Source organism: Leucoraja erinacea, chromosome 13 (assembly GCF_028641065.1).
Source record: "Leucoraja erinacea ecotype New England chromosome 13, Leri_hhj_1, whole genome shotgun sequence".
NCBI lineage: Eukaryota > Metazoa > Chordata > Chondrichthyes > Rajiformes > Rajidae > Leucoraja > Leucoraja erinaceus.
The window spans coordinates 34,296,325-34,313,545 of record NC_073389.1 but is presented as its reverse complement, the minus strand read 5'-3'; the positions used below and the strand labels follow the sequence as shown (position 1 = coordinate 34,313,545).

The window sequence follows — 17,221 nt, the reverse complement described above, 5'->3', positions numbered from 1 at the left end:
CTTAAAAGTCACAGACTTAAAAGAGCAAGGATTAATCGGAAAACTAAGAGATAACATAGACAATGAGCTGAAAGGTCTCAGTATGCTGCAATAATTTGTAGGCTATGTTGCAAACGCATGATCAGGTAAAGTGCAAGTCTTTTTATTCCCTTGAATTTAGATGATCATAGGATGATTTGATCCAATTTCCTCCCTTTCCTCCCCAAGATATGAATGGAATCTAATCAAGCAGCATAAGAATACTATTTCTGCAGCTTGAAAGATTTAGCTGCACAACCTTCCTTGACCATGTAAACTGGATATAATAACAATGCACGAGTCTCCAGTGCCATCATTATCAATTGTCCCATGTATCTGAAATATATGCATTTTTGTGACTGGGGTTTTGTTGGCGGGGCCTCTTTTAGAAAGACTCAGCGCATCCATCTCCACCAGCCCAATGATGGGAAAACAAACGACACACAGTTTAAAACTCAATGCACAATGCAACCGCTTGAAGACAAGGTGCCCCATACACGTCCATGAATAGCATCCTTTGTCTGAGGCGATGGCAGCAAGTGTAACCAACAACCAGGGATAGGGCCCAGAAAATACACTCAGTGACGTTTCCAGTAGGACCAAGCATTCAGACAACTCAGACACTCACAACCTGTGCTGTTTCAAATGGGCCTCTAACCAAATAAACAAATAAAAGCTTCGTCTTTTTCCTAATTGCACAGATAATAAGATTCATCTGAACACAATTCCCAGGACATCTGAGACACATTACAAACGCACCATCACCATCCTTTCCTTTTCCAGTCAATCCCACAGATTAAATTGTAAATCTCTAATAAACTCCAAAATCCTTTGGTGAGTAGCTCTGATTTAAGATTCATTGTCTACCCAGATAAAATTAATTGCCGACAGAAGCTGCTATTGGTGCAAATGATGAATTTACAGCTGGGCAAAGTGCTTAATAAGGATGTAAACAAATATTGTGCAGGCTTTCCACTAATGTGGGGAATCTGTTTAGTTTAGAGAAACAGCATGGAAACAGGCCCTTCGGCCCACCGAGTCCACATTGATCATCCATCACCTGTTCACACTACTTCAACATTATCCCCTTTTCACAAACACCCCCTACACGTTTGGGACAATTTCACTAGAGGCCAATTAACCTACAGACTCACATGACTTTGGGATTAACCATATAACCATATAACAATTACAGCACGGAAACAGGCCATCTCGGCCCTACAAGTCCGTGCCGAACAACTTTGTTTCCCTTAGTCCCACCTGCCTGCACTCATACCATAACCCTCCATTCCCTTCTCATCCATATGCCTATCCAATTTATTTTTAAATGATACCAATGAACCTGCCTCCACCACTTCCACTGGAAGCTCATTCCACACCGCTACCACTCTCTGAGTAAAGAAGTTCCCCCTCATATTACCCCTAAACTTCTGTCCCTTAATTCTGAAGTCATGTCCTCATGTTTGATTAGGGAGGGGAAAACCCACACGGTCATAGGGAGAACGTGCAAACTCCACATTGCCATGCAGGTAACTCAGGCAGGCTTCATGTTGGAGACTGGATAGACTCGGCTTGTACTCGCTAGAATTTAGAAGATTGAGGGGGGATCTTATAGAAACTTACAAAATTCTTAAGGGGTTGGACAGGCTAGATGCAGGAAGATTATTCCCGATGTTCGGGAAGCCCAGAACAAGGGGTCACAGTTTAAGGATAAGGGGGAAATCTTTTAGGACCGAGATGAGAAAATCATTTTTTACACAGAGAGCGGTGAATCTGTAGAATTCTCTGCCACAAAAGGTAGTTGAGGCCAGTTCATTGACTAGCAGGGCAATAGATAGTGCTTCTTTATCTGTTGGGTATTTACCAAACAGTTTTTCACTTCTTGCATCACCTGTTAAGTTTTTCTTCAAATTATTACTAAAATATCATCAGTGAATGATAATTCTATGATACACTGACTAATGTGTTTCACAGATCTGAGGCATTAACTGTTTCTCTCTCCACAGATGCTGCATAAAAAAGAGTGTTTCCAGAATTTTCAGTTCACATTTCAAATTTCTCACATTTGCAGCTTTTTTGATGTTTATTAACGACTGCAGGTATTAATGCTTTTAAAATGTGTAACACTGACAGGGCAGTTGTGATTGCCAGGCTGACACTTCAGCATGTCATAGAAACATGGAAACATAGAAAATAGGTGCAGGAGTAGGCCATTCAGCCCTTCGAGCCTGCACCGCCATTCAATATGATCATGGCTGATCATCCAACTCAGTATCCTGTACCTGCCTTCTCTCCTTACCCCCTGATACCTTTAGCCACAAGGGCCACATCTAACTCCCTCTTAAATATAGCCAATGAACTGGCCTCAACTACCTTCTGTGGCAGAGAATCCAAGGTAGTGCTGGCAAACTGCTTAGTTGAATTGCGTAAGAAGGAACTACAGGTGCTGGTTTAAACCGAAGATAGACACAAAAAGCTGGAGTAACTCAGCAGGACAGGCAGCATCTCTGGAGAGAAGGAATGGGTGACGTTTCGGGTCGAGACCCTTCTTCAGACTGGTTAGGGGTAAGGGAAACGAGAGATATAAACAGTGATGTGGACAGATAAAGAACAATGAATGAAAGATATGCAAAAGGATGGTTATGATAAAGGAAACAGGCCATTGTTCGCTGTTTGTAGGGTGAAAATTAGAAGCTTGTGCGACTTGGGGTGGATGTTAATGGTTTTAGTAGTTTGGATACTTAGTTGGAGCGTTGTGCTTTAGAGGATCCATACACTGCAGTCATTTCCCGCTTCTCACAAGAACATAAAAGCTCTCACTCTTGCACTTAGGGGGGCTGGAAGTTCTCCCAAGATGTCAAGGTGCTCGTCTTCCCAATCAACAGACAGAAACCATCTGCCATTCTCACCTTTCACTGTGGCATCTTGAAGTTTACCAGCAGTTTGTGGCATTTCCCCATGAACGCATTCCTAAACAATTCTACTGCCCAAAGATCTTTGGAATCTCTTGTAGGCTTGAAAGGTTTGAGATAACATGCTGGGAGCAAAACAAGAGGCAGTCTGCCTGAAGCTACATTGGACAACATCAAATTAAGGAGGTGGGGAGAGGGAGAGGGAAGAGAACATTTGCCACTGGCTACCATACGCAAGCCCTTCCCACTGGCTCTGCAATTGTTGCCCCAAAGAAAGGGGAACAAGGAATGCTTATGAGAGGGGGAGGGACATTAGAGGCACAAGATACATTTTTGGGAACTGTGTTTCCAGTAAGGTTTAAGCAGAAGTTGGAGCAGACAGTTACAAGCCATGAGAACCTATGGAACAGTTGCAGGAAGCATGATTTTAATTTTCCAAAACTCTCTTGTTTGAGGGAAGGTTCCATTATATTTGAAAATAGCGTGTTGAACCCTTTTGCACGAAGGGAGATGGAAAGAAAAACATTACAGACCATGCAACTTAACATATCACAGGGAAAATGTAAGAAGTTATTATTCAGGATGTTATATCAGGGCACTTAGAGAAACGTGGTACAACAAGTTACCAACAATACAGTGAGGCGGCCATCCTGCTTTCCTTCATTCTATCTCTTGAACTTCTGCTTGTGGGATCTTGCTGTGCGTAGATATGCCTGTACGTCACAGACTGACTACATTATAAAAGTACTTCAATAATCTTACTGCACTGTGGGATGCCCTGAAACTACATGAAATAAATGTATTTCTTATTCAATTGTCCTTGGTAACCTCATGGGGGTAGAAGGGCTAGTTATATTAGAAAGGTACAGAATAATGACAAATGATTCCATGACTACACTTCCACAGGTTAGATCATACAGCAAATGGTACATACTTGGAGGCACCATTTTTCAGTAAAATATGTATGGAAATAAATAGCTTTAGTGTAGCCTTTTCTTTTTACACTACAGTGCATGCAACAAGAGGAGGATAGACCTATCGTACGTATTCTTAGTACTCACTGCTTGTTGATGACTTGCAGCTGAAGTTTGATCTGAAATAGAAACAGCAATATTTTTAGTCAAGGCAGTCAGTCAACAGAAGACTGTACTGCTCAACACACATCATTGAAAGCTGCCTTTCTGATGGGTTGTTTAGATTATAGGATTAACATACAGGAGGACGGGAGTGAATAGAGTCATTCAAACCAGGCAGGTAAGGGATGTATCAAATTGTGAAAGAAAGCTGGGATAGTCACTTTAATACTCCACCCAATTGGTAACTGTGAATCAGACGGAGGTACAAAATCTGATTGAATGGTCTTTCTCTCAGTGTTGGCAATACCAAGAAGCTGAGTGATGACTTTATGAAGGGAAAACCAAAGGTCCATGAACCTGTCTTCATCAACGGGGTAGTGGTGGAGAGTCAACAGCTTAACGTTTTGGGGCATGCATACAGTATCTGTCCTGGGCGCAGTGCATTGACGTAATCACAAACAAAGCTCATCAACGTATCTACTTCCTTAGAAGATTAAGGAGATTTTGTATGTTGCCAAATACTCTGTCAAACTCTACAGGTGTACGGTAGAGAGCATACTGACTGGAGGCATCATGGCCTGATTCATAGATCAAATGAAAGAGGCTATAGAAAACTGTAGACATCACCCAGTTCATCATGGGTATCGACTTCCTCACTATCGAAGGGATGTACAGGAGGTTCTATTTCAAAAATGGGAGCTAATATCACCAAAGACACGCACCACCCTAGCCATGCTTTCACCTCACTGGTACAATTAGGCTCTTGAACACTACACAACATTAGCCACAATACCAAAGCAACTGTGATCTACTCTGGACTTTGTTGGTTGCACTATGTACTTCAGGTTTGCACTATTACAGTCTGGTGACCAGGTATTATTGATTATTATTTTATTGTTTTATTGATTAAGGTATACTTATTTCTTGAGTTATTGCATAATGGGCCTGTAAAGCTGCAGCAAGCAAGAATCTCATTGTTCCATTGCCGGTACATATGACAATTAAATTTGCTTGATTCTTGTACCTCTAGCCCAACGGAGCAACAAGAAGAGGCCATGTTGGTGGGGATCTTGATGAAAGATGCCGTCATCTTGAGGGAGTGACTTCTGCTGATACTTTCTATGTCATTTTATCAGTGAAGCTGCATTTTTCTTGCATTGTCACGCATTGGCTTATTCCACTTGAGTGATGTCCATCATAGGACCAGGTAATCCAAACGTCTGCTACCCATCCAAACCCAATCACCCCATTCTCCCTCCCTGGCGAGATCTGAACTGATCCATCCATCCGTCATTTCCATTATCCTGCCCATCCCCATTTCTGCAATTTCCTCCAACCTCTGCAATATAGGTGGCCCTCCGATTCTGGCCTCTCAAGGTCTGGGATAATTAGTAGGGAGGAACTGCAGATGCTGGTTTACACAGACACGAAAATCTGGAGTGAATCAGGCAGCATCTCTGGAGAAAAAGAATAGGTGACATTTTGGGTTAAGACCCTTCTTCAGACTGAGGGAAAAGGGAAACGAAAGATATAGAACAATTGAAAGATATGCAAAAAGCAACGATAATCAAGGGAATGGTCCATTGTTGGCTGTGGGAGAGGTGGTAACGACTTATACAGACACTGAAATTCAATAGACAATAGACAATGTGCAGGAGTAGGCCATTCGGCCCTTCGAACCAGCACCGCCTTTCAATGTGATCATGGCTGACAAATTCAACAGGGAAACAGTGAAACTAGTATGATGGTTAAGGTGGGGGAGGGACAGAGAGTGGGTGGATGGAATGTTTACTTGAATATAGAGAAATCAATTCTCATATCGCTGGGTTGTAAGCTGCCCAAGCAAAATATGTGCTGTTCCTCCAATTTATATTTGGCCTCACTCTGACAATGTAAGAGACCCAGCACAGAAAGGTCAGTATGGGAAAGGCAGTTAGAGTGTTTGGCAACTGGGAGATCGTGTAGGCCAAGGTGGACTGAGCAAAGGTGTTCAGCGAAACGATTGCCAAGTCTGCGCTTGGTCGCACCGATATATAGGCATCCACACCTGGATCAGTGGATACAGTACATGAGGTTGGAGGAGGTGCAAGTGAAATCTACTTCCCCTGATGGTTGGGATCCCTGGACGTGGTCGTGGGAGGAGGTACAGGGGCAGGTGTTGCATCTCCTGTGGTTGCAGGGGAAAGTATCTGGGGAGGGGGTGGTTTGGGTGGGAAGGGATGAGTGAGCCAGAGAGTTGTGGAGAGAACGGTCTCTGCGGAAAGCAGAAAGAGATGGAGATGGGAAGACGCGTCTAGTGATGGGATCCCGTTGAAGATGGCGAAAATGTCAGAGGTTTATGTGCTGTATGAGACGGCTGATGGGGTGAAAGGTGAGGACTATGGGATACTGTCAACTGCAGATGCTGGTTCAAACCGAAAATAGACACAAAAAGCTGGAGTAACTCAGCGGGACAAGCAGCATTTCTGGAGAGAAGGAATGGGTGACGTTTTGGTTTTGAAGAAGGGTCTTGACCCGAAACGTCACCCATTCCTTCTCTCCAGAGATGCTGCCTGTCCCACTGAGTTACTCCAGGTTTTTGTGTCCCTATTGTAACTGGGGGGAGGGGGAGCAAGAGCAGAGCTGTGGGGAAATGAGGAGACATGCGTGAGGGCCTCATCTATGATAGAAGAGGGGAACCCCTGTTCCCTAAAGAATGAGGACCTCGGCTGTCCTGGTATGGAACTCATCACTTGTATCATTGCCACAAGATGCCAAGGTGGTAAGTTCTGAAATTTCCTTCATATACTTCTTTTGTCTTGTTTAAGATGCTCTTTAAACCCCACCCTTTCTTTATGTTGGAGCAGCATCGAATTACCAGTTCAGGAACAAACGCAAAGGTCAGAGACATAAATTCAAATCTGACCAAGACAGCAGGTGAACTTAAACTTAGTAAAATTTGGGATGAGAATGCCAGAGACAGTCATGACTGTAGGAAACTAGATGACTTGTAAACCACCTCCGCTCTGACTTACATTCTCTCCTTAGGGACGGAAGCCTGTTTCAGGGGAGTTCAGCCTTGACAACTATGTGGTTGATGATCGACAGTGACTCTGATATGCTCTGGTGGGCCACTCAGTACGAGGCAGAATAAGGGTGAGGGGTGGACTGGCACTTATACCCATCTGCCAAAACTATATCAATAACAAAAGCAGTTTCTTCTCACCTGCCTAATAATTCCCATGTAAATGTATGTCAAATTATTGATCGTAATTTGGGTGTAACACCTTGTGACGTGTTCCTTTGTTCAAGACCTTATAAAGATATTTGCTCTGGTTATCATTTGAAGAATTTCTGGAGACCTTTGCAGGCTGCTGATTGCATTATACTTGGACAGTTGGTCTACTCATTCTCATATGAAATTTAACCCGCCGGTTCTTTGTGGGCATCCTGTTTCCCACATAACCATTGAAACTCAGTCTCAACCCATGACCTGTTCCACCCCACACCTGGCAGTGAGAGAAAATTTCTGTGAGATTGATAACAAAATCAGACAATAGTCCTATCAAGACCGCAGGTCTGTCACTAAAGACCTGATTAGTATTATGAATGGGGGAATCCCTCTCCAGGGGAACTTATACAGGGCAGATTCTCAAATAAATGATTATTTAAACACGTATCCGTTACCAGGATTGTCAACGTGGGTCTCACACAAGCAGGAACTTAATTCACGAAAGCATGTAACTTCGCATACATTAATGCGCCAGCACAAATCTACTCATTTGCACCAATGTTAACACTCAAAGAGCAATTCACCAGCCTGGGGACTGCCATACATTTCCTGGACACCCTGACATTCATTGGCAAACACAGACCGACCTACCGTCCGGGTTCTTCTGCCCAGTCCTTCTTGGTACCTCTCCTCTCCATCGCCCACTTGTCCCTTGCGAGCTCTCCGCTCGCCTCTCCTGCACTGATGGCAATACTCCTCGCCCTGGCTCCGCCTCTCCAGGGGCGTGGTGTAACCTGGCGGCTGTGGAACAGATTCATGACAACAGTGAGGTCCCAGTACTAGAGGACCCATTATACAAGGCGATAGCAGAGGAGATTTGAAACAAGTCGCCCCGTGGTGAAAACTACATCACTCATCGGAAATAACTAGGACCATTGCGACATTTTTGGGGGAGTTCCCCTTCCTCGTCCCACAACCAGGCCGGGAGTGGTGGGGGGTGGGTGGGGGGTAGAAGGGCTTTAGAAGAGGGGGATTGTGTAGGGAGAAACTGCAGATGCTGGTTTAAACCGAAGAGAGACACAAAAATCTGGAGTAACTCAGCACCTCTGGAGAGAAGGAATGGGTGACGTTTCGAGTCGAGACCCAAGGGTCCCGCTGAGTTACCCCAGCTTTTGTGTCTATCTGGAGGATGGGAGAATGGGGAAGGGGATTTGGGAGTTCTTCCTGAACCCGGACTGATGTCACTACCCTTGTGATATTACTGGGGTTGGACTAGGCTGCACGGGATCAACACGTTTCATTGCCCCCTTGCTGCCTGCCAGCAATGCGTTCGGCACAGTTCTAAAAGGGATTGATCGCCGGATGCCCAAACGTTGTTTTAGGATTGAAAATCCTCCTCTGAAGACGGATTCAACTCAACATCCGGATTACTGATTCATTCAGGTCACTACACGGACTGCAAGGCGCAAGTTTCTGTCAGCTCCAGCTGTGGCAAGAATTGGACCCGAAACGTCCCCCACCCATGCTGTCCGGGGATGCTCCCTGCCTGACCCGCTGATTTACTCTGGTGTCTTTATTTTGTAAACCAGTATCTGCAGTTCCTTGCGTCCGTATAAAAATGTACGTGGCATGATCAGTAAGATTTGTAGATCACCCGGAAATTGGTGGAGTTGGATTATAAAAACGCATACGTCAGGCTGTTCACCAACTACAGCTTGGTGTTCAATAGCTCATATGGATTCCAAACGTATTCCTAAACTCAGGGAACTGGGTGGCTGTGCATCTATTTGCACCCGGATCATCGACTTCCTCTTCAATAGAACACAGTCTGTACTCATTAAATGCCTACTATCATGTTCTGTGTGCTGAAAGCAAAGCAAGAATTTTATTGTCCTATCAGGGACACATGACAATAAACTCACTTGAACTTGAACTTAATTGGCAGCAAAACTTTTTTCTCCATAGCCATCAGCCCAGGAGCATCTCAAGGCTGTGTTCTTGCTCTGGTCACTCTACACCAATGACTGTGTGCAGCCAGACACATTTCCACCCCCATCTTTAAATTCGCTGACCGACACCATGGCTGTTGGACGAATTACGAGTAATGATGAATCAGAGTATAGGAGGGACATCAATCGTCTAGCGAGTTAAGGCAGAATCCCTGGAGAACATGGATAGGTGGCATAGACACAAAGTGCTGGAGTAACTCAGCGGGACAGGCAGAATCTCTGGAGAGAAGGAATGGATGATGTTTTGGGTCGAGACCCTTCTTCAGATTCGAGATCAATCGTCTGGTTGAATGGTGCCAGAACAACATTGCTCTCAATGTCAATAAAACCAAGGAACTGATTATTGATTTCAGAAGTGGAAGACCGAGTTTCCACTGGTGGGAGAGTCTAGGACCAGAGGTCATAGCCTCAAAATTATAGGACGTTCCTTTAGGAAGGAGATGAGGAGGAATTTCTTTAGTCAAAGGCTGGTGAATCTGTGAAATTCTTTGCCACAGAAGGCTGGGGAGGCCGTCAACGGTTATTTTTAAGGCAGAGATAGATTCTTCATTAGTATGGGTGTCAGGGATAATGGGGAGAGGACAGAAGAATGGGGTTAGGAGGGAGAGATAGATCAGCCATGATTGAATGGTGGAGTAGGATTGATGGGCTGAATGGCCAAATTCTGCTCCTATCACTTATGACCTTATGACTCCTGATTTTTGGGCACCTGATGTGGATGGTGGGGAGTGAGGGGAATCAGGAAGGTATCTCCTTGCTGGTCTGCTGGTGGGACTGGCCAAGGTAGCCATTTGCAGCACCAGGTGAGAGGTCGGCGAGGGGCCTGTGCAGGCTGATGGCCTGCCCTCCCCCCGAGGATGTGCCTGTGCCCGACTGCCTCTGGAGAGGAAGCACACAGGCACGCACCTTTGGGATTCAGGAGGCCTTCTGGACTGGGGTTGCTGTTGGGGTTGGAATGTATCCTGGAAAAGGATGAACATTTTTTTAATTGAAATGTCTGTAAATATGCAGATAAAGCTTTTATCACATGACTGTGCAGTTTAGCTGGTACATTTTAATGAGGGTCATGGCCCCACCAGCAAAGGGATCTGCTCCCCCACTGAAGGCAACCTTGACATACACCCTATGTGAGGCACCTGTTATGATGATCCAAATGTATACATGTGTGTCAAGTCAAGTCAACTTTATTATCATATGCACAAGTACAGTGAGGTACAGGTATATCTCCAGAAAAGGGTGTTTGCAAACAGTAACAGAAAGAGATCAGCTATTACTATTGGTTAGCTTTCTTTTTGTTGGGCCTGTGAGATTCCCGTCGAACAATCCTGACCTTCAGTGCATGTGTGCATGCATATGTGTATGTGTGTGTATGTGTGTGTGCGTGTGTGTGTTTGTCTGTATGTATGTGTGCTGTCGAACTGGAGAGTGCCGATTATTTCCTTCTGTGCGAAGATCTGACAAATGTCAGAGTGTTTCAGGTCTATGCCACCACCATACTAATGCTGTGTATGAATGGATAAGACAACAGACTTTACTGGGCATGGGTAATAACGTACAATCTAAGTACCGGTTCTGCTTTTCTTTTTACTTATTAATGACAAGTGAAGTTAAGAGGAGGTTCATTCCTTCATATAAATGTCCATTTTCATTCAACTGTTTTCCCCTGTTTGCAGGAAGGATTCGTTTTGCAAACAGGATTGGTGAGTTACAAAGTAGGAGTTTCAAGAGCTCAGGCGCAGTGGGAGAGTTAGAATGCTGGGGTTCCAACTTCCCCTCCCGGGAAAACAAATTAAGATGTTAATCTAATGCAGGAGGGAGTGCCGTTTGAGGATGAGAGACATTAAAACCAAGGCCCCTCCCTGCTCGTCCAGAGGGGAGGAGGTTAAAAGATCCCACACATTATGTCAAAAAAAGAAATGGATAGGAGATATGTGAGGGAGCAGGCATAGTGTCCTGAAAAATATTTATAATTTCAACAACATTTCTGAAGTTAGATTATCCTATCACTATCATTTTACTCTTTGGGCTGGTGTGTCATGGTAACACAAAATGGCTGCCTTGTTACAACATTAACTGCCCTTCAACATGTATCTAATTGGTTGCAAATGCTTTGGAGAACACAAAGTAATGACAAATAATTTATTTTCGTCAAATATGCTGGAGCCAGGAGGATATGAATGGGTGAATCCGTACATGTTGTACATCACTGAAGGACGTTGGTGCAGGACGTTGGTTAGAGTGACATGGCTGAGTATGATGTAAAGCATCATATCAAAGCTATGTGGCATGGAAACTGGTGGCAAATGGCAGAAAATTGATGGCATAGAAAGATGTCATTCGGCCCATCGTCAGACATTTGTCAGTCTTCTGGAATGCAGCAATTTAAATATAGCAAGCCTTCAAATAAACACGCAGTCTATCAGGTTTCAACACTTAACCTCCACCACAGAGTAACGTGAACTCCTGCACAGATCAGGGCATAGACAAAGACAGCTGCATTGCATCCATGATGTCACATTTTCTCAATTTTAACATGGTATCCCATTGTGTGTGAAGTGGAAGTTGCATTAAGTGAGGAAGTTTGCTGCATTCCGGTCAGCAAAAAGAATCAAAACGGCACAGCTCGTTGCCGTCTACACCCTGAAAATATCTTACATCATTTCTGTGACCTTCAAACAATGTAAATTTAGGAGACTTTATAGTTCCACTCTTATTTATCCTTGCTCAATCACCTTTTTGTTATTTGTTGTGTTTTGTTTTTACATTCTGTCCAATCTTCTGACCTGCCACCTGTTTTTACACTACAGCAATGTCGTGCTTAATGTGACCCTGCAGATCAAGATCAGGAGAACATCTGCAGGGGCTGCGTGCTGCTGTCTTGGTCACCTGGTGCAAGCCCTGCATCCCACCAGTGCTCTCTCAGAAATGAGTCCCCCCCTGGCTCAGTATGTAGCATCTACCTGGGACTGCTGAGTGGGTTGGGGCAAGGGCACTGACCTCTGCGATGTGGTGCTCAGGGCTGTAACCGTTCTCCATTTGTGAGGACCATCAGCTACTGCACCAGGTGTTGATAGATAACCCAGTCTCTCATTACTTCCTGATCAAGTGTTCCGACCCGAAACGTCACTTATCCCTTTTCTCCAGAGATGTTGCCTGAATTACTCCAGCATTTGTGTCTCTCTCATTACCACCTTTCCGATATCATGGAAACTGCTGCCTTCCCCTTTTCACATTACTCTCCCCAGATTGCACAACAACAACATCCCTAATGGACAGAGCATGCACAATGAGACACTGGACATTCTTTGCTGGATTTGATCCAGTACATCAGCGGCGATGGTCAGAGGCTAGCACCACTCTGTACACGTTATGTCGTAATGGAACACTCTAGCACTGGCCTTGTACTTGGTAACTCTTCCTGCATGCTAAGCAATTACCACTTTATATATGCTTTCTCTCTGCATTTGATGCTATCATGAATTCTTTAGCTAACCATGGAAGGTGTTTTCTCCACTTGCAATACTTGTTTTCATTGGAATGCCAGATTATAATTTTACTCCACTACTCCAGTGAATGTATTCCCATTAATCTAGGAAAGGAACCACCGCAGTGCACAGTATTAGAAACCATTCCATAATATAGCCATGACCCTTTGGCCGAACTTGACCACACCGACCAACACATCCCATCTACACTCGTTCCATCTGCCTGCGTTTTGCCCATATCCCTCTAAACCTGTTCTATCCATGTATCTGTCTAAATGTTTCTTAAATGTTGCGATAGTACCTGCCTAAACTACCTCCTCTAGCAGCACGTTCCATAAACCCACTATCCTTTGTGTGAAAAAGTTACCCCTCAGGTTCCTATTAAATCTTTCCCTCCTCACAAACCTATTTCCTCTGATTCTCGATACCCCTACTCTGGGCAAGAGACTCTGTGTATCCACCCAGATCTTTTCCTCTCATGATTTTGTATACCTCTATAAGATCACAACTCATCCTCCTGCACATCAAGGAATAGAGTCCTTTGTCTGCTCAATCCCTCCCTATAGCTCAGGCTCCCGAGTCTTGGCAACATCCTCATAAATGTACGATGGGAACCATTTCCATAACATAACTATCCACATGACCACAATTTTGAGTCTAGCATCATGACAAAAGCTTAAAGTATTATGATATGAGAACAAAATTACATCTATACCAAATGTAACTGGTTGAATATGTTGAAATATTATATGATTGAAACTCGTGTGAATCCAGCTTTGGCAATCTCCCTATTAATCAAACAGCTGGCTAATCTCCCTATTAATGGATAAGGCATTGGCTTCCTAAGCCAGGGATTGTGGGTTCATCCAATCTGGGGTGACAAAGAACTTTTCTTCTGGGCGATGTACTGTAGTTATTGCTGGAGCTTTGGTGTTGCAGTTCTTCCATGTTTCTATCATTCAACACCTCAGGTGAGAATCAATTCCCATTAGTCCAGGTTAGAAATTTATTCCATAGCTCCACTTTGGAATTTACACCGATTCTTCCAAGTTAGATCTTCTCTCTAATTCTCGAGATTTGACTTTCGCACTTTTGTTCTTGTATACAATTCCTTTCCATTCCAAGTTATTCTAAGTTAAAAATATATCCCCATTAAACAAGACCGTGGTGGCCTGCTCTTTCACACAGAGTAGAATCATTTTTATTACTGCTGTTGAAATGTACTTCTTTATTCCCAGATATAATCAAATCCTATTGTGCAAAATGAGAAGCTTTCCTTATTTTCTGTGTTTGAATACAAGGTACAGGATGGAGGTGCAGGCTAGCTCCGAGGAAACACATGTGGTGAGTCTGGGTTACCACATGGTCGTAGAGCCAGAGAACAGTAGGAATCACAGAGGCGGGGCCACCAACCTCAACCTTTGACCCTTACCTGTACTCTAGCCCCCCGTGGGCTCCGACCATTGACTGTGCTGATCCTTGCATCTTCCCCGCACACCTGCACTCCAACATTCCTCCTCCTATTGGACTCCTCCAGATGGCCATCTGCCCTCATTGGGCTTTTTTAAATCTCTAATGCTGGCGAGACATTAACCATCTTGACTTTTCTACTCCCCTTATCTACTCTAATCTCACATTTCCCCCATTTCTGCAGACTGGAATCTGTTTCAATTACTTAATTACTCCAGGATCCCTTTCTCTCCAAGTGAGATTCTTATTTTATCTCTTCTGGTGGTTGAAATCTGTCCCCATGAATCTAGCTAGAAATGTTTATTAAGGTTAAATTCACATTACTTCAGGTTAATTCGTATCTCAATGCACCAGTTGAGATATTACCCCATTAAGCCACAATAGAAAGTATCCTTATTACACATTCTATTACTTAAAGTTAGAACTATCACCATCATCCCAGTTTTGTTGCTAGCCCTATTATTAAACATTTACATCTGAGGTAAATTTTCCAAAGTTGAATCTGTACTCAGTGTAACTGTGTGGAATCTATCTGAAAAGTGTAAGGGTTTGGACATGCTAGAGGCACGAAACATGTTCCCGATGTTGGGGGAGTCCAGAACCAGGGGCCAGAGTTTAAGAATAAGGGGTAAGCTATTTAGAACTGAGACGAGGAAACACTTTTTCTCACAGAGAGTTATGAGTCTGTGGAATTCTCTGCCTCCGAGGGCGGTGGAGACAGGTTCTCTGGATACTTTCAAGAGAGAGCTAGATAGGGCTCTTAAAGATAGCGGAGTCAGGGGATATGGGGAGAAGGCAGGAACGGGGTACTGATTGGGGATGATCAGCCATGTTCACATTGAATGGCGGTACAGGCTCGAAGGGCCGAATGGCCTACTCCTGCACCTATTTTCTATGTTTCTATGTTTTTTAAATTTCCTGTGAATCCAGCTTCAGCTACCTTCCTATCCATCCTAACTAGCCACTGTTATGGGAAGCCCCAGTGGCCTAATGGATAAGGCCACATCTGGGGTGATGAAATATTTTCCAGTTGGGCTCATGTTGCTGGAATATGGAGATAAAAGGACGGCAGTTTTTCCAACCACTGAATCATCCCCTCAGTGTTGTAAATCTGCCATGTTTTTTCTCATTCAATACCTCTGCTGTGAATTTATTCTCATTTTCTGAGATAGAAGCTTCCCCCGTTGCTCTGTTAGAATTTATACCTTTTTTTCCTATATTAGATTTTCTCCCTATATCTCCGGGTTCAACTATATTCCCAGGGCCCTTGTAAACAATCACTTCCCAAATTAAACTTCAATTAGAAATGACACAAATTCACAAGTTGGAAACGAATCCCTGCTTTATCAGATTCAAATCCACTGAAAAATAGAATCCACTATTACCACATTATTCCAGGGTGAGACCTATCTACTCGTTACATTTGTTTTGAACTACCCCTAGTGCCCACTGATAGAACCTGCAGGATGGATTTTTATTCAACTTCTCCCGTTAGATCTCGCCACATTGCTCCAGGATAGAATCCATCCTTTTTTCTCCAGGTGAGATATAGAATCTTTTCCAGTGAGAATGTGTCCCTGTTGTTCCAATTTGGAAACTCTTTGCATTAATACAGGTTGTATTTGTATTAATACAGGTGAGTATTTTATTGCTTTGTTCCAGAGGATATATCTCCATTAATCTAGGATAGAAAATATTCCCATTATACATTGTAAGGTTAGAAACCATTAGGAACTCTCCCTACTACCTCAGTTCAGAGTCTTGCCTCATTACAGATGGTTAAAATCTCATATCATCACTCCCTCTTGAAAACATCCAGTGATTTGGCCCCCACTGCCTTCCGTGGCAGATAATTCCTCAGATTCACAACTCTCTGGGTGAAAACGTTTCTCCTCATCTCAGCCCTAAATGGCCTACCCATTATTCTTAAAATGTGATCCCTGGTTCTGGATTCCCCCAACATCGGGGACAATTTTCCTGCATCTAGACTGTCCAATCCTTTGAGAATTTTATATTTCTACTAGACCAAGTGCAGACCCATTGGGTCTCTCCCCCAACTCACCTATCCCTTATCCGTAGTCCCCACGGGAGGCCTGGTCCTCCAACTCAACCCGGTGTCAAAGGTTAGATTCGAGCACTCCTCAGCAAGGATCATAGCTCGTGAGCCTCCCCCAGTGCTGGAGTTGAAAAGAAAATCCTAATAGCATTTTCCCAATTGCAATACCAATTGACCCTCCCCCTCCTGTTCTGCCAGGAGCTATGATGGCAACATTGTTGCAAATGTGCACTTGCTGTGAGATGCCATTGAGCTGAAAAGTTCAGTGTTGCTGCCAGTGTTCCTGCCTTGCAACTTTTTATCGAAGTGTGTTGGAAGCTGTGAAAAATGATTTTAAATTCTAAGTATTTTTAAACATTTTCAGTAATGTCAAGCAACAAAGTCTGAAATTTTCAGATAAGTAGATTTTGGACTCCAGGGAAAAAAATCATCTACCGGAATATGTAAACAATTTATCGTTACCGCGTAGATCTTTTGTAAATATGTGATTTATAGGGCCACCTCCTTGAGTACTCTGGGATGCAGACCATTAGGCCCTGGGGATTTACCTGCCTTCAGTCCCAACGGTTAACCTAACACCATTTCCTCACCTATGTGGATTACCTTCAATTCCTCCCTCCCACGAGATCCTCGGTCCCCTACTATTTCTGGGAGATTGTTTGTGTCTTCCTTAGTAAAAACAGAACCAATGTACTCGTTTAACTGTTCTGCCATTTCCTTGTTTCCCATTATAAATTCACCTGTCTCTGACTGTAAGGGACATTTGGCTTCACATGAAGCACAGACAGCCTCTCCATCTAATTCCTCCTCCCTCCCCCCTCCGGATCTGTGCCTTCGGTGTGCGGTGGCACTGAAAAAATTGCTTGCGGTAAACTGGAGACATGGGCTGCTGTAAAACAACAGTCTTATTCTCATTCATTAACATGTTAATTGGTATCTTGTGACACTAACTGCAATTATGATGAGGTCCAGTGTCAGGCATTG

The 17,221-nt window shown here is 43.8% G+C and overlaps 1 protein-coding gene across 1 annotated transcript in view; it reads right to left on the bottom strand.

The window, feature by feature from the left end:
* LOC129702483 (protein FAM124A-like) overlaps positions 1-17,221 on the bottom strand; it is a 28,801-nt gene that overhangs the window by 11,024 nt on the left and 556 nt on the right. Inside the window, exons 2-3 of the mRNA XM_055644209.1 lie at positions 7,903-8,018; positions 3,992-4,023 (exon numbers count right to left, since the gene is read on the bottom strand). Coding sequence (XP_055500184.1) covers positions 3,992-4,023; positions 7,903-8,018 — 148 coding nt within the window. The remainder of the gene's footprint in view (positions 1-3,991; positions 4,024-7,902; positions 8,019-17,221) is intronic.